Source organism: Benincasa hispida, chromosome 1 (genome assembly GCF_027475165.1).
Source record: "Benincasa hispida cultivar pf3 chromosome 1, pf3_genome.v1.1, whole genome shotgun sequence".
Lineage (NCBI taxonomy): Eukaryota > Viridiplantae > Streptophyta > Magnoliopsida > Cucurbitales > Cucurbitaceae > Benincasa > Benincasa hispida.
In genome coordinates, this window is record NC_143478.1 from 100858961 (window position 1) to 100878159 (window position 19199).

General features: G+C 32.3%; 1 protein-coding gene across 1 annotated transcript; it reads right to left on the reverse strand.

Moving 5' to 3' along the window:
- Positions 1 to 3189: 3189 nt before the first annotated feature.
- Positions 3190 to 4041, reverse strand: LOC150038911 (putative CCR4-associated factor 1 homolog 8). Its single transcript, XM_090314993.1, has one exon. The coding sequence runs from the start codon at positions 4039 to 4041 to the stop codon at positions 3190 to 3192; it is 852 nt and encodes a 283-aa protein (XP_090171119.1).
- Between the last annotated feature and the right edge of the window lie 15158 nt (positions 4042 to 19199).

Below are 19199 nucleotides of genomic sequence, written 5' to 3' on the forward strand. Positions count from 1 at the left end.
AGATAGTTTGTTCATATAAGTGTTTACAAACTACAAGACCCTACGAGATTTAGGGCATCAACCCCAACACTAGCTTCATGTCCGGAATAGAAGCTATCCTACTGGAAACTCAAGGGTTCTTGATGATGATAGGAACGTTCCTGCACAAACTCACCAGAGCTGTTAGAACGTCTCCTAACGAAATATTCTAAAGAAATACCTATATTGGCAGAAGAATATTGCATCGGTAATGGAGTTTGGCTAGGAATCTCACAAGGAGGATACTATTCACGTTCAGGACCACAGGAAACCTAAATCTGTTCAGTTGCCAAAACTTGAACAATAGAGGTTAGTTCAGATATTTGACTTTTAAGCTCATTAAATTCACTTACCTCTCGTTCTCTTCACTGGGCCGCATACTTCACACGAAGCACACAATAGATTTTCATATCATATGCCATGAGAAAATAAGAAGACATAAGAAAAGAAAAATACTTTTGGGTTTTTAAAGTTTACAAGTGAATTTCAACTAAAGGAAATTATATGGCTTGCCATCCCAACAACGACGCCATTTTGTTCGAACCCTTTCTGATATAGTTTAATTCTCAAAAAGGGTAGCGAAACAAAAGAAAATTTATACAACTGAATTACTGCTATTACTACAAAAACGTAGCAACAATGGTAACTACGAGGTCGAACCACAGAGAAGCACAAAATTAATTCCCTCTTAAGCTAAATTTGACTGTGGAAAAATAGTAAAAACGGGGTTTTGATTTTTGAATAATTTGAAAGCTTGCACAAAATTAAAATGCAAACAGATAAATGTAAAAATTGATTGGTTCATCTAGTTCTCAGATCAAGTTAGACATTCAATATAATTTCCAACATCGTTTTCTGCCAATTGATTATGCGATCGAATTTATGCATGCATAACTACTCGTTCGATTTGATCTAACTAGCCTCAACAAAGGCGGACAACTAGCATGAATCTAACGGAGAAAGCGTCCTAATTATTAATTAAAATTGGAAAGGACATACCCTAATTAAACTACATGCTTCTAAACTCTATTTGGTTCGATAGCGGCCATATAAAACTAAAAACACATGCATTAGGATTTAGGATTCAATTATGTTGATTAACTATCAAGATAGCCATATTCAATTAACCAATTTTATCTTTGAACCTAGCAATTAGACGTTCTAGGAATAGCCATCAAATGCCTAATTCAATATTGTTACTTAGGTGATCCTAGTAAGACTAAGAATCATTAGAATTCATGATAAAGCGTGAAAAATCAACCTCAAAAATCATGCTTTTGGAATTTAAACAAGTTCAAGGAAAAACATAATTCTAGATTGCAAACATCAATTGAAAATTGAAAACTCATGAAATAACAATGAATCCTTGATCCAAGAACTAGATAGAAAACTGCTTCATCGATTCACGGACAAACCCATGAGATACAATCCAATTTGTGCTCACAATCCAAAATTAAACTAAAAACTAACCTAATGATACTAAAAACGTCGAGGGGGATGAAGAAAACTCAGTCTCTCCTCGGTCTCCATTGAATTTCAGCATAAAAATTGACTTAAAATCGAAGAGAGGAATTTATAGAATTAATTACAGCATTGCAACACTGCCCTGCACACTAACATTTTGTCTTTTGGCGTCGGGTGAGCATTGGACTTAGGCAAATGTTAAGCGTTGCGATGCTGAAGCAGGGGCATTTTGGTTATTTTTACTCCTTTGAAGCCCTGATGCTCAAATCAACTCCAATTTGCTTCAAATTAACCTCGTTTGTTTGATACCTACAGAATAAGATAATTAACATATAAAATCTACCAACGAGTGCGAGTTAAACAAGGAATAATAGCTCTTTTCGATAGCTACCACTCATTTTAGGGTTTCGAGGAAAAAATGATGTGAAATGATAACTTCTTTTTCCACACTTTGTTTTTGAATCATTGGTGAAATTGATAGATTAGGTGTTTTCTTTTTGTTCTGATTGTAGGGTTTTTAGAAACTGATGTGAAAACGATGATGTAATGAATTTGGATGATAATTTTGCTCTGAAAATTAACTGACAATTTTTCTATAACTATCTCAGGACAATGGATTCAACGTCGAGATAGAGATTTTGGAGAGGGTTATTAAACATTAACATATGTATATTATTGGATTTCTATTCAAAACCATAAAACTATTCTTCTATGAGTATATGCCCAATGGAAGCATAGGGAATGCTTTTCATGGAAAGAAGAGGAACAGAAGAATGGATGATTACATGGTAGTATTTTATTTCATGATGATTGTGTTCAATACGAATCAGAGTAGTCTCAATTGCATGTTTACATGGTAGTATTTTATTTCAGAAAATTTATCAAATTCTTCTATATTTATCAACGATTTGAATAAAACTTATAGAATGAAAATAGAAGTCGATATACTCTTAAATAATGTCGTTGTTGGGTTCAAAGTAGTGGCGGAGAATAGAAATTAAGTACAATTACTAAATTTTAACCAAATGAAACTTTTAAAACCAAAAGAATTCAATTAAAAATTTTAAAATAATAGATATATACCAAATTGAAACTATGTCAAAACAATAATTACGTTTTAATTTATACTATTAAGATCATCCTTTATTTAAGAAAAATCCTCATTAACACAATTATCTTGACCCACTCTTTGGTCAGGATGAAATAAAAAGTAGAGAAATAAATGGATGGGATTAAAAGATTAAAAGGTATAGCTAAATTAAAATCATAGCATGTTTCTCTTTCCAAAGTTATCAATAAAAACAATGTATTGCTTGACTTTATAAATATAAATTTTATAATATGTTGCTAATTGGAAGACTATCGTAAGTAGCGCCTTGAACACATTCATTCATTTTATTGCTTATAACTCTTTGATACTAATTTGTTAGGACATTACCTAATAAAGAACACAAGAAAGTAGAAGAACGTTAAAAAAAACTAGTCCAAAATACTCAAGAACACAAAAAAAAAATAGATAATATAAAGAACACTTATCAAATATAGAAATATATTGCAATATACCAATAGTATTTCAGAGGAATACAATCTCTCAAATTCTCATAGATATACCCAAACATCCCAACTTTACGTTGACACACCTAACTACATCATTTACCCTTATCTAACCATTTTACAAATATGTTCCATCAATGAAACATCCCAATCCTAAACAATGGCATAACCATAAAACAAACTATGAGTAAAGCATGCCCAATGTTGGTAATATGGATTGAACCAAGGGATCTTATGTCCCCGAATTCTATAATACAAACCATACAAGAATCCATCGAGATTTTCCGACGAAAACTCGTGCATCTTCTTCATTTTCGCATATGCAGAAGCTATCAACAAACTATCAAAACCAGCAAGATGATGGGTAGGAATGTCATTCACAATATTGAGTAACTTAGCAAGTTTTTTTAGTCCAAGTTCGCCATTTAGTAAGTATTCGCAATTGCGAATCATGTACTTTAGGTCACTGACCGTACCAAGGAAATATCGAGCTATGATGGCGAACTCCACTACAGACTCCGGCATAGATTTGATCACCATTAGCTTCAACAAATAAGCAACGTCATAGATACCATGAAATGTGACCCATTTGACGATTCGATTGCTACAAAGAATTGGTAGAAATGCGAGTTGAAATTCGGCTGATCGGATTCCTTCTTCTCTTTGTTTCTTGAAATCTAACCCTTTGTTCTTCAAGAATTGGAACGATGTAGGATTGGAGAGATCTGTTTGTTTGTCAAAATCAGAAAAAGTGAACTCCCATGTCATGCCAACATTTCCATTCTCGTCGACTAGAGTAAGGCCCAATTGAAGAATCTTCAAATAGTTTAAGTTGAACTTCAAATCTTGGTGGAGATGTTCCTCAGGAGCACCTCTCGGGGTGGATCGAATAAAGCCAGGAAACTCGGTGTCAATGACGATTACTGGAAATATAGAAAGATAAACATTAAGAATGGTTAATTCTTGATAGAGATTATGAGACCAAACTTGTCGAACCAAATCCATGATTCCAAAGTTTTATTATGATGGTGATGGAAGAATAATGATTAATTGCTTTCACTTTGGAAACCAGCTATGAGATATGGGTGAGTTTTCCGAAATATTTAAAGGTGAAAATTTGGGATAGCAAATTCTAAAAGGAAGAGGAATGAGTTCCTACCTTTCTAATTAATTTAACAATATATTAAATAATACTTAAATAAAATTATTTTTTTTTTCAAAATTCTATCAAAATAACAAAAAAAAATTGTTTGTCAATTATCTCTAAATAAATAGAAAAAATGGTGTCGAAGGATGCAATAAAATGGAAAAGAATAATAATATTAGAAAACCACTTTTTATTAATAAAACCTCACTGAAATTATATATATATATATATATTAAATTGAAGATCCATCTTGTTGTAATATTTAAATCTTAACTTTTAAAAATGATGAAATCTCCACATTTTAATTAGATAAAATTACTTTTTTAGTCTGAATTTTTAAGAATATGTGCGATTGGTCTCTATAGGTTGAACCTATTTTTTAAAATTGAGGGATTAAATTGGCTAAATTAAAACTATAGGGACCAATTGCACCTAGTTTTAAAAATTTAGAGATTAAAAAGGTTTTTTTTTTTCTTTTAATTATATCTTTTATACATTGAAGTTTTTATAAGGTTTTATTTAAATGAAAATTGTATTAGAAATGATACATTTAATATAGAAAATTTTGAAGTTTTGTTTGGTTGATAATAATTTTTTTAAAAAAATGTTAAAACTGAATTAAATTAAAAAAAAAAAAAAAGTTCTACGATCCAATAATATATTTTAGCAAATTGTAAAAGGAAGAGGAATGAGTTCCTACCTTTCAAATTAACTTAACAATATATTAAATAATACTTTAAAAAAATTATTATTTTTCCAAGATTCTACCAAAATAACAAAAACAAAATTGTTTGTCATTTTTCTCTAAATAAATAGAAAAAATAGTGTAAAACGGTGCAATAAAATGGTAAAGAATAATAATATTAGAAAACCACTCTTTATTAATAAAACCTCACTATATATATATATATATACACGTATTAAATTGAAGACTTGTGTTGTTATAATATTTAAATCTTAATTTTTAAAAATTATGAAATCTATACATTTTAATGAGAGAAAAATACATTTTTAGTTCCTGAGTTTTTAAGAATATGTGCGATTGATCCCTATAGGTTGAATCTACTTTTTAAAATTGAGAGACTAAATTAGCTTAATTAAAACTATAGGGACCAATTGCACTAATTTTTAAAAATTCAGGGACTAAAAAGGTATTTGTTTCCTTTTAAATATATCTTTTACACATTGAATATTATTGGTTTTAGCTATAGTAAGTGTTTTATAATATTTTATTTAGATGAAAATTGTATTAGAAATGATCCATTTAATATAGAAAATCTGAACTTTTATTTGGTTGATAATTAATTTTTTAAATAATGTTAAAACTGAATTAAATTTTTAAAAAGATCTACGATCCAACAATATTTTTGGGGACTTCAAGCGGTGACATACAACAGCTCTCTGAATAGTGTCGGCTTTGAACAACAGTAGCAGTAGTAGGCGGCAAGTGAAAAACTAAGAAAATGTAAGAAGATTGAAAGAGAATAAAAGACGATAATGAACAATGAAGTGCTAGTTTTAATCCAGGTCTTCATTTTGAAACATGAAAAATCAAAGATTTGAAATCTCAAGGCAATGGAATCATCACAATTTGATAATAGTGAGTTATGAACTCAAGTGAATGAAGCTCCAAAAGATTGAGTAATTATAATTAGAAGCGATATTTTGAAGCCTCAACCAATTTGGACATCTCTACAAATCACAAAATACAAGATAAGTTTTATTTGGATATATCTCAAGCTATTGCTTCATTGAAGCACTTGAAGAATGTACAAAGAGAACATCTAATGCGAAAGATTCTGAAAGCAATGCTGTTGGAGATTTGTTTTGTTGTCTTTATATTTTTCTAAGACAGTGGTTTCTGCAAATATCTCAAATAAAGTCTTAGAATATTTTCCTTATTTGGAAATATCCGGACATTTTGTTCGATTTTTTTTTAGTAAAGTACAATCTTTCTTTTCCAAATGGGGATTTGTTTTATAGTGATGTGGTTGTTTTTAGTTGGGATATTTTAATTTTTTTTAATGTAACAATATAAAATTTAAAAAATATTGTAATAGAGGTAAAATATGGTGTGCTAAATACGTGCTAACATGGTTGAGATATTCGGTGCACCTACTGAATCCTTATTACCGATGGTTTTATTTTTTTGTTTTACTATATTTGCAAAACTAAATTGTGGAATTGATGATTGTGTTCAATACCAATCAGAGTAGTCTTAATTGCATGATTACATGGTAGTATTTTATTTAAGAAAAATTATCAAATTCTTCTGTATTTATCAATGATTTGAATAAAATTTATGGAATTAAAATAGAATTTAAGAAAAATTATCAAATTTTATTTTTCTATTTTGCTATATTTGCAAAACTAAATTGTGGAATTAATGATTGTGTTCAATACGAATTAGAGTAGTCTCAATTGCATGATTACATGGTAGTATTTTATTTAAGATAAATTATCAAATTCTTCTATATTTATCAATGATTTGAATAAAACTTATGGAATGAAAATAGAATTGGATACACACTTAAACAATGGCGTTGTTGGGTTCAAAGTAGTGGCGGAGAATAGAAATTAGGTACAATTACAAAAGTTTAACCAAATGAAACTTTTAAAACCATAAAGATTGAATTAAAAGTTTTAAAATAATAGATATGTACCAAATTGAAACTATGTCAAAACAATAATTACAATTTAATTTATACTATTAAGATCATCACTGATTAAAAAAAAAAAAAAAAAAAAAAATTCTCCTCTTTAGCACAATTATCTTGACCCACTCCTTTGGTCGAGATGAAACAAAAAGTAGAGAAATAAATGGATGGGATTAAAAGATTAAAGGTATAGCCAAATTACAATCCTAGCATGTTTCTATTTTCAAAGTTATTAACTGAAACATTATACTACTTTTGACTTTATAAATATAAATTTTATAATATGTTGCTATTGGAAGACTATCATAAGTAGTACCTTGAACAAATTCATTCATTATATTGCTTATAACTCTTTGATACTAATTTGTTAGGATATTACCTAACAAAGAACACAAGAAAATAAAAGAATGCTAACAAAACTAGCCAGAAATACTCAAGAATATAAAAAAATAGAAAACAGAAAGAACATTTATCAAAGAACCCATCGAGATTTTTCGATGAAAACTCGTACATCTTCTTCATCTTCGCATATGCAGAAGCTATCAACAAACTATCAAAATCAGCAAGATGATGGGTAGTAATGTCATTCACAATATTGAGTAACTTAGCAAGTTTTTTAAGTCCAAGTTTGCCATTTAGTAAGTATTTGCAATTACGAATAATGTACTTTAGGTCGTTGATCGTACCAAGGAAACATCGAGTTACGATGGTGAACTCCACTACAGACTTCGGCATGAATTTGATCACCATTAGCTTCAAAAAATAAGCAACGTCATAAATACCATGAAATGTGACCCATTTGACGATTCAATTGCTACAAAAAATTGGTAAAAATGCGAGTTGAAATTCAGCTGCTCGGATTTCTTCTTCTCTTTGTTTCTTGAAATCAAACCCTTTGTTCTTCAAGAATCGGATCGATGTAGGATTGGAGAGACCTGTTTCTTCGTCAAAATCAGAAAAAGTGAACTCCCATGTTATGCCAACATTTCCATTCCCGTCGGCTAGAGTAAGGCCCAATGGAAGAATCTTCAAATGGTTTACGTTGAACTTCAAATCTTGGTAGAGATGTTCCTCAAGAGCACCTCTCGAGGTGGATCGGATAAAGCCAGGGAACTCGATGTCAATGACGATCACTGAAAATATGGAAAGATAGACATTGAGAATAGCCAATTCTTGGTAGAGATTATGAGACCAAACTTATCGGACCAAGTCCATGATTCCAAGGTTTTGTTATGATGATGATGGAAAAGTAACGACTACTGTCTTTCACTTTGAAAACTAGGAAGAGGAATGAATTCCTACCTCTATAATTAATGTAACAATATATTAAAATACTTAAATACTTAAATAAAATTACTATTTTTATATAATATGAGAATGACTTTAATAGTCCTTCAATGTTCTCATCTATATTTATTTAAAATATATAATAATTACATACACATTTAACAAGTGTGTACAGTGATTTAAAAGGAACGTTAAGAATGATCCAATAATTGAGAAAATTAAACCAAAAATAAATTTTTTTAAAAAATGCAAAGATTTGAAAACTAGAATGAAAATCCACCTTCCGATAATTGAGAAAATTAAACCAGAAATAAACTAAAAATGGAAAGAATTGAAAACTAGGATGAAAATTTTCTGTTGGAATAAATTTGAAATGAATTAGAACTCATGATGTAAAATTTAATTTAAAAAAAAAATTGGTAACATTTAGTACACATTAATTGCATAAATATTCTTTCATCCACAAGTAATATTAAGGACTAATGATTTTGAAAATTTCCACCAATTTTTCTTTAAGAAAAACACAATAATAATAAAACAGAGAAGAATAAAAACCTTGAAACTTCCAAATTTATAAAGTTGGGTTTATTTGACATGGTTTTTGTTTAAATAATGATGGTAGTGTTTAAAGGAGAGAAGAAAAAAACTTCTAATGAGAATCTTCCTTTAAATGGTTTTACTGTGAACTTCGAATCATAGTAGAGATGTTTCTTTAGAGCACCTCTTTAGATGCATCTAATAAAGTTAGGGAACTCGGTATCTACGACGATAATTGGAAATATGGAAAGACAACTATTGAAAATGTATCCAATTCGAGGTTTAGAAAACAATGATTAGAAGGTTGGATGAGAAATATTCACAAATCAACTATTTATGAGATAAATGATTGGGTCGCAGGAATGAGATTTGGCATAATATTTAAAGAGAGAAATTTCAATAGAGAAAATAAAATCTATTATTTTTGTATCTCAAAGAAATAAGAAAGAGCCACATTTTATATTTCTAAAAAGGTAAGAAAGTGATAGAAAATACTTTAAATTGGGTGGAGTGAATTAATTTAGACCGATCTATTGTGATTTATAATTATTTTAAGTCTATTACCTTTATAATTAACTTGAAATCACTTCAATAAACTAATTATTCTTCCAAAATCTATCAATGTAGGAAGAAAAATGGTTAGGAAGTTCTTCTAAATAAGAAAAAGAAAATAGTGTCAATGAGAATATGAAGAACTAATCCCATTAATAAAAACTAGCTATTATTTATTTAATTCCAATAATATAATTTTCTTCACCATTATGTAAATTAATCTTACACTTAAAAAGAACGTCTTATATGCACATGAAAATTATGAATCGGTGATTTTGAAATCAAATCCTACCAAAAGGTCGTCTAAATTCCAACAGTTCCATGGAATGGTTGTGGAGATTTAGGGTTTAGGTGAGAAGATAGGGAAGGAAGAGGAAAAGATGAAGGAAGAAAAAAGACATAAAATTTTTTACTTAAAATTTCTTTTTATGTCATGTCAACATTCTAATAATTAACATAAAAATTGATCGAGAGACCAAAATGAAACTTAATTGAAATCGTAGAGAAAAATTTGTTGAATTTAAAAACTTAAAGACTAAAAAATAACTAAATCTAAAGCTCGAAAACAAAAAATGTATTTTTTCCCTTAATTAATTTATGAATATATTTTATACTAAAATTTTATATAATTAAATATATTTTTATTTAACAAAAAAAAATTGAGTTTATAATATGAATATATTTATTAAAAATTATATTTTTTAATATAATTAAGCATTTCAAAACTTCATATCAAAATTAGATAAAATTATTATTATTTTCAAAATTTTCACTATATAGATCCCAAATCGATATTTAAAAAGATATTTGTCAAACAAATATTTGCAATTTTTTTAAAAGCATAAAAAATATCATATTGCCTATCAAACCGACTTTTAAATTCTCGTAGTGTTTGTCCCTCGACCTTTGTTGAAAATAAAAACTACTTTAATATATGTCACTAATTTTTCTTTTCTTTTCTTTTCTTTTTTTTTTATCAAATTTAGGAACCCAATAGGTCAATTTACCTAACCTACTAAGCAACTTCACAAACACAAATATAGAGATCAAGCAAATGAATAAAGGGCGTAAAATATTTATTATGTTAACTTAGTCAATGAATGTCATATCTAAATGCAATAAATTACATTGTTTAAAATTGCATAACCGTGGAATCAAAATTAAATTCAACATTACAAATGGTCTCCTTATTTATCCCTACCTTTCTCGTGGGTTTGGGCTCTAAGGGTACCTAAATTTTAAAAGGGGTGAGGAGGTAGGCGAATGAGGATTTGATGGTCTTTCCATATACGCCGCTACCATCGTGCATGTGTATAATAATTTTTTTATTATTATTTAAAAAAAAGTTCCTTTAATTAATTATTAACTTTTTTTTGTCTGTTAGCACGCGCCCGTGACTTGGTTACTTTCCTTTATTTAATTATTAACTTTTTTTGCCCGTTAATGTGTGCGCGTTACTCTGTTTTGCACGTTGGCCTTCAAGGCCTATAAATGGTTCACAGGAAACATGAAAAAAAATGTTGTTCTTCCCTTGTTCTGTTTTCTTTCTCAATCACATGTTTCTTTTCTACGTTGTTTGTGTATAGTTTAGAAGGGTGTGAGCATTTTCGTCGGTTTCTGGTGCAGTTTTGATTGAGACAGATTTGATCTTGGCTCTTTTATCCCGGGAATAATATGACATTCTTTCCGAACTACTTGCACAAAGGGTCGGTTTCTGGTGGCATTCACAGGCTTTTGTTTTGTAGGCTTTGTTTGCAGTTGTTAAATTCTGAGCTTTCATTCTTGTCACTTTTCGCCGAGTAGCCGTTCCAACAATTTTAGGACATTTCGATCTGTCACTGTTCGTAATGGTTGTATCAACACAGAACAACATTTTGTCCATCGATCTCAACTTCCCTTTTCCGATTCGAAGGGGCACACTTCAAACGATGCAGCCAATGTTGTTCTTCCTCATTGTGAAGAAAGTTGCTAAAGTTTGCATCATAGAGAAGCCAATTGTCCCACAAACAGATCTGACTGAACAACTAAAAGATGTTGTTGTTTAGAAAGAAAATGATTTTCTTTGCAAAAAATTTATTTTAAATGGTTTGACTGATGATCTATATGACTATTACATCACGATGACCATAACAAAAGAAGTCTAGAATGTCCTGCAGAAAAAATACGATACCGAAGAGGCTGGTTCGAAAAAGTATATTGTCTGTCGTTATTTGAAGTTCTAAACGACGGACGAAAAATCCGTGGAGGCTCAATCCCATGAATTGCAGAAGATTGATCATGAAATCATTAGCGAAGGTATGCCTCTAAATGAGCAATTTCAAGTTGCTGTTATTATTGATAAGTTATCCTCCATATGGAAGGATTTTAAAAATACACTGAGTCATAAAACCAAGGAATTTTCCTTCAAAAGTATGATAACACGACTGAGGATTGAGGAGAAAGCCCGAAAGCAGGACCAGAGGGAGGAAGTAAATATCGTACCAAGAAAGTCCGCCTTTATTGTTCTAAAACCTAAACTAAAGCCAAAGGCAAACAAGATGAAAGTTCAGAATCGTGGATCCAGCAACCAGAAGAGTCAAAAGAATCAGAAACCCCCCAGAAGAAATGGTATAATTTCTTTACTTTAATTGTAACAAGCCTGGCATATGGCTAGCAAATGTAGGAACGGGCATTGTTCTGCTTTGCAAGTGAACTAACTGAAGAAGAATTAGTTGTCATGATCACAAAAGTAAATGTGATTGAGGGTTCTGAGGGATGGTGACTAGACACTTGCACTTCACGCCATGTCTATCATGACCATGGTTTGCTTAAATCATATTCTAAAACTAAGGATAGGAATATATTGTTGGGAGATCACCACTCAACAATAGTTGCTGGAATCGGCAAGATAAAGCTAAAGTTTACATCTGGAAAGACTGTCATTTTGAAGGAAGTTTTGTACACTCCATAAAGGAAGAATATGGTCTTGGGCTATCTCCTCAACAAGGCTGGCTGTACTCAGACCTTAGGGGTTGACTTATATGTCCTCACTAAAAATAATGTATTTGTAGGGAAGGGACATGCAAATGATAGGATGTTCAAACTAAACCTTGATATGAATAAAGCTCAATCTTTTACTTATATGATGTGTTCTTTTAATGTTTTGTATGCTAGGCTTTGTCATGTTAATAAATGAATAATTAGTAACAAGATTAGGTTGGAAATGATTCCTAAATTACCCATGAATGACTTTGATAAATGCGAATATTGTAGTCAGACTAAATAACAAAGACTTCGTGTACTTAGGGAATGTGAGTCTCTAGATTTGATTCATTTAGACTTATGTGAACTTGATGATGTCTTTGTTAGGATTGGTGTCCTAATTCTCCCGGAGTCTCGTTGTTTTATAAAGATACACATTGTTCAATGAATAAAATAAGTGTTATTTAATTCTGGCATTTACTCATATCCAATAAACAAAACTCCTTGGTTATCTTATGTGAACTTAAGCATGTATATGTGATATACAAGTGGATCATGCCTTAAGTGATAACCTAAATAGGTCTGTAGTATAAGGATTACGGTGGGATACCTGATCATGGTGACACTATGGATACGACAAGCTTTGTAGAGGTTTGCAAGTGTTGTAAACTACTACAGATGGTAGATCCTGACCATTCATGTGGAGACGTGTACACAGGGGTGTCCTATACAAAGAGTTTGTATAAGACCTAGACCACGAGATGATTAGACTCTGTATATAACACCGTTGATACTAGAGACTTACATCTCACCTAAATGACCATAGGTGACACGACCTCAATCCTAAGTGTTTTGGGAACTCCTGCCCTTGAAGGCGGTCCTTTGATTAGTATGGGTGAGAGTGGCCAAATTGCCAACTCAACATGCCTACCTTTTTGGAAACTTGTCTGATCTGGGAGCTGGGAACTCAATCCATAATATGGAATTCATTCCTTTCTCGAAGCAGGGATAAATAGAGAGATTGCTCCTTTAAGGGCTAGTTCTGGGGCTTGAACATAATGGTCACAGCTTCTCTTTGGAAGAAAAGACTCGGTCATAGTAGGACTATAACTTATGTTCATTAGAGGGATCAATGGTACTTAAGGAGACAGATGTAACTACAGAGGCATAACAGTTATTGGTCCAGCTGTACTTACGAGCGATCTGTGAAGGATTGTCACACTACTGATTGGTTAAGATGGACACACAATATATCTATGGTAAGGAGAGTTCAGTTGTCGGTCTTTAGTGGAGTGTCTGGCAGTTAACGGATAGTGGATCTTGTAACTAAAGAGTTTAGTCAGTTATTCACGTACCGTTAGAGTTTCGAGCTATAGGTCCATGAGGTCCACTTGGTAGCTCAATGGATTCAGTTGAGGATTAGTTCTTGGTGTTGATTTGAAATGTTCAAATTGACAAGAGGTATTTTGATTATATATGATATAATCGGTATGATGTATGAGATACATCTAGTGGAGGATTGATGTAAATGAGATTTACATTAAGTACCATGGAATAGGAAAAAGAACTATGGTTTATATGTTTCATGAGATGAAATATTAAAACTATAAGTTATAAATATAGTATGATAAGTTGGTTATCATTTATATTTATATTAATATTAATTATCGGATAATTAATTTTTTTTTTTTAAATAACTAAAGTAATGGGTGGTTATTGAATCATGGTAACCGTGAGTTTCAAAGTAAAATGGTTTTCCTATTTTCAAAAGAAGTTTTATTTTAAGAAAAAAAAGAGAGAGAGAAAGTTTTGAGTTTTATCTCCGCGCAAAAGAAACTCATGAAGTCATCAAGTAAATTTGGATTTACTAAATGACAGCTGGGCGAGCTAAATGATCGTGCAGAGTAGAGTTAAACGATCGTGTAGTATTTACTAAACGATCGCATAGTTTTGCTAGACGATCGCTGACCCAAGGTAAACGATCGTGTAGAGTCTGTAGGCGACAGACCAAGCTAAACGATTGCATAGCTTTTGTTAGACGATCGCTTAGCTTTATCTAAACGATTGGGCATCGACCTATACGATAGGCCTCCGTCATGTCCTACTTGCCCAGTCGTGTACGCGGTTGGTGTTTTCTTCTTCGTCTGCCTCACACCAAGTTCGGACAGAGCCCACCCTCTAGATTCTCACACTGAGAATACCAAGGTAGCCTTGTTGGTGGTGTCATACTCAACTTGACACCGTCGAGGTTTTCTGGAGGTCATTCGTGGTGCTGTGGAGGCTATTTGTGTTACGGAGGAGATCGTGACCAAGGAGATCGTGAGCGGTCGTGCAACAGAACATGGAGACGCATCTTCATATGTGCATAGAGTTGCTTTCTATGCATTGTAGTTTTTCATGCTGTAATTTCTCTGTATGAATTGAATATAATCGCTTGTTTGAAATCGACTGTAAATATATGTTCATTCATGATTGTAATTTGGAATAGTTTGTTTCCGCTGCTCATGGAAATCTCAGAATCTGATTTCCTTTAGTCTTGACTAGGAATAGTAAAAGATGCTTCATTACTTTTATTGATGACTACTCTGACTTCATTTGTATATCTACTAAAAAATAAAAGTGATGTTTTTGACATGTTCAAATTGTTTGTGACTGAAATAGAAAATGAGTTTAACAAACAAAAAAAAAAAAAAAAAAGGTAAAAGACTTCATAGTGATAGGGGAACTGAATAAGATTCTGATGAGTTTAATAAATTCTATAACTCGCATGGAATAATTCATGAAAAGACTACACCTTATTATCCTGAAATGAATGGAAAAGCTACAAAAATATAACTCTATCTAAACTAATAATTTCTATTTTACTTAATTTAGGAGTTACATATTATTAGTGGGGTGAAATTATCCTAACTGTATGTTATGTACTTAATAGGATACCAAAGTCTAAAAACACAACTTCACCCTATGAAGTCCTTATGAACAAGAAATCAAACTTGTCATATTTCAGAACCAGGGGTGTCTAGCCTATTATGGCAAGAAGCAATAACTGATGAAATGGACTCTCCTGAGTCAAATAAGACTTGGTACTTGGTAGATCTACCCCTTGGTTCCAAGACAATAGAATGCAAATGGATCCTGAGGAAAAACCTTAAACCTGATGGAACAATTGACAAGTACAAAGCCAGACTTGTAGTTAGGGTTTCAGACAAAGAGAAAACATAGACTTCTTTGACACCTTCTCTCCTGTGACTAGAATCACCTCAATTTGTATGTTGTTTTCACTTGCTGCCCTAAACAACCTTGTAGTATATCAGATGGATATAAAGACTGTTGGGGTTGATGTCCTAAATCTTGTAGGGTCTTATAGTTTGTAATTGTAATGTCCTTTGATTTGTATGGGTGAGAGTGGCCAGATCATTGACTCAACAAACCTACCATTTTGGGGATTCTTCTAATCGAGGAGCTGGGAACATAACTACAAAAGAAGGAATTCACTCATTCTCCAATGTCAGGGTAAGTAGATAAATTGCTCCCTTAAGGGCTGATTCCGAGGCTTGAACAAATGTGGCACCACACCCTCCCCTAGCTCGAGAGGGGTTTAATCATAGTTAGACTATGATTTATTATTCATTAGTGGGATGAGTAGTACTTAAGGAGTTAGATGTAGCTACAGGGGCAAAATGGTAATTTTGACCCAGTTGTACTTATGAGCAATTTGTGAAGGGTCTGAAGGAACTCATTTTACAAAGAATCTATGAGCAGAAGCAGATTGTCCAAATTCCATTTCGATTGAAAACAAATGTTTACAGTAAAACATACAAATTATACGTCTTAATAAAAATTACAGCATGCTTTTGAACAAGAAACAAGGTTCAAATGATTATACCTTTGAAGAACTCTTCTTCACGTAAATCTCTCGAACTATCACGAACTCTCCAAACAGCAACAAGAATGAACCAAAATGTGAAGAAACTATCACTTGATGACCTCAGTATTCTTAGGGTGAAAACCTAAAAGTGGTGGGCTCTAACTATTTTGGTTAGGAGGGAGTTTGGGAGATTGGAGGAGGAAGAGGATTGAGGAAGAATAACACTACCGCATTGAGAATTCTTCAATCGCTTAGAGAACAAAGTCTATCGCATAGGCTCTATTGAATCGTGTAATCTTGACTCAAGTCGTGTAAGTCTCTATTATGGAAAAAATAAAATCATATTTTATTTATTCCCTTTTACCATAAAAACCAACTAACCTCCCACTAAGGTGGTTAGAGAGAAAAAGAGATTAATTATCAAATATAATAAATAATGTAAATAAATATGATAATCAACTTATCATACTATATTTATAACCTATAGTTTTAATATTACATCATATACAATATAAACTATAATTCTTTTTCTCTATTTTATGACATTTAGTATAAATCATATTTGTATTAAATTTAACAACTATGAATCTCATTCATAAAAAATATTTTTGAATCACATTCAAATATTTATTCCTCAAATTAAATTATAATGTATCAAATACATTATGTCAATTATATCATATATAATTGAATCAAATTAATATATCATATATAATTAAATTTACTCTTATTAATTTGAACAATTTAAATTAACTCAAAAACTGATTCTCAACTAAATCCTTTTGAGCTACCAAGGGGACCTTATGGACCTATAGCTTGAAGCTCCAAGGATAGATGAATAATTAATTAAATTCATTAATTACATTATCTATCATTCGTTAACTGTCGGGCACTCCATTAAAGACCGATAGCTGCACTCTTCGCACTACAGTTTTATTCTGTGTCCATTGGATATAATCGATCAACAGTATGATGACCCTTCACAAATTGCTCATAAGTACAACTGGGCTAAATTACCGTTTTGCCCCTATAGTTACCTAACTCCTTAAGTACCTCTGATTCTTCCAATGAACAATAGATCATAGTCCCACTATGACTAAACCCCTCTTGGGCCAAGAGAGGGTGTGGTGCCACATTGTTTAAGACCCAAAATCAGCCTTTAAGGGAGTAATTTATCTACTTACCCCTGTTTTGGCGAAGGAGTGAATTCCATCTTGTGTAGCTGAGTTTCCAGCTCCCCAATCAGAAGAATCCTTAAAATAGTAGGCTTATTGAGATGGCAATCTGGCCACTTTCACCTGTTGGGGTTGATGCCCTAAAGTCTCGTGTCCTGTAGTTTGTAAACAGTTTGTACGAACGCTTATGTTGCATAATATATGATATTTACTTCACATCTTGTTTTTGCTCAGTTGCATGTTTTATTTGCTTTACCATAAACCAATAAACATAAAATCCTTGGTTATTTGTATGTAACTTAAGCATGTATGTGGTGACATACAAGTGGATCATGTCTTGAGTGATAACCAAAATGGTTTGTAGTATATGGATATAGGAAGGAAACCTTATCCTAGTAACGCTACGGATGCGGCCCGCTTTATGGAATGGTCACAAGTGTTGTGACTTGTCAACGATGGTCTGATCCCGATCATTTGTGTTGGGGACATGCGAGCGGGGGCGTCCTATACAAAGAGTTTGTATAAGACCTAGCCATGAAGTGTTAACGTCTCGTTATATAACACCGTTCATGACAGAGACTTCACTTCACTAGGATGACCATAGGTTAGATGACCTCAATCTTGAGTGAGTTGGGAACTTCAGCCATTGAGGGCGGTCCTTTGATTTGTATGGGTGCAAGTGGCCAGGTCACCAATTCAAACCTACCATTTTGGGGATTCGTCTGATTTGGGAGCTAGGAACTCAGCTACACAAGATGGAATTCACTCCTTCCCTGAAGTAGGGGTAAGTAGTTAGATAGCTCCCTTAAGGGCTGATTCTAGGGCTTGAACGATGTGGCGCCACACACATTCTCTTGGCCCGATAGGTGTTCACACATAGTTGGACTATGTTGTATTGTTCATTAGAGGAATCAGTGGTACTTAAGGAGTGAGATGTAACTACAGGGGCAAAACGGTAAGATTGGCCCCGCTGTACTTACGAGCATCTATAAAGGGTCATCGTACTCATGATTGGTTATATCTGATGGACATAGAAATATATATGTGGTAAGAAGAGTTTAACTGTTGGTCTTTAGTGGAATACCTGACAGTTAATGGATGGCGGATCTCGTGGCTAAAGAGTTTAGTCATCTATTCACGGACCGTTGAAGCTTCGAGCCATAAGTCCATTAGGTCCCTTAGGTAGCTTGGATAAAGTCAAGAATCAGTATTTGGGTTAATTTGAAATGTTCAAATTGACAAGAAGAAGTTCGATTATATATGATATAATTGGACTGGTTAATTATATATGATATAATTGGCTAAATGTATGAGATACATTATTTTGGATGAAATTAGATATAAATATGATTTATATCAAGTAGAGGAGAAATTACTATAGTAGATATGTGATATCGAACTATAAGGTAAGAATATAATATGATTATATTTATTAATTATTTAATTGATTAATTATATGATAATTGGCCTAAAATTTCTCTCGGACGTGCGTTAGTGGGAGCAGCCGCGTCAGTTATTGTAACCGAAGAATAAAATGAAATTTTGTTTCATTTTGCAAAAGTTTGAAAAGTTCAGAAAAATTTGGCATCAGTGTGGAAATGTTAAACGATCGCATTGTCAAGAGCCTTTACGATAGTCACTTAGTGCCTAAACGATCACACATCTCGCACCTAAATGATCGCACGCTAGTTCTTTAACGGTCGCATAGCTTTCTTAAACGATCGTATAGTGTGTCGTGTTTTCTAAACGATCATCTACCTTTTACTAAACGATCGTTTAGTAAAACCTACACGATCGTGTAGCTTTTTCTAAACGATAAGCATTTAGCTATACGATAGCTTCCTTTTATCGTCTACACGATTAGTTCATTCTCCAAACTCACCAAAGACCACACTTTGGGTTCTCACTCCGAGAATACCAAGGGCTCCATTTTGGTGGTGTCGTTTGTTCGTTGCTATCGTGATTCGCTCTAGGAGTGT

Bases quoted from the DNA above. Each gene is read 5' to 3' on its own strand.
- LOC150038911 (XM_090314993.1), bottom strand. From the start codon at position 4,041: ATGGATTTGGTTCGACAAGTTTGGTCTCATAATCTCTATCAAGAATTA.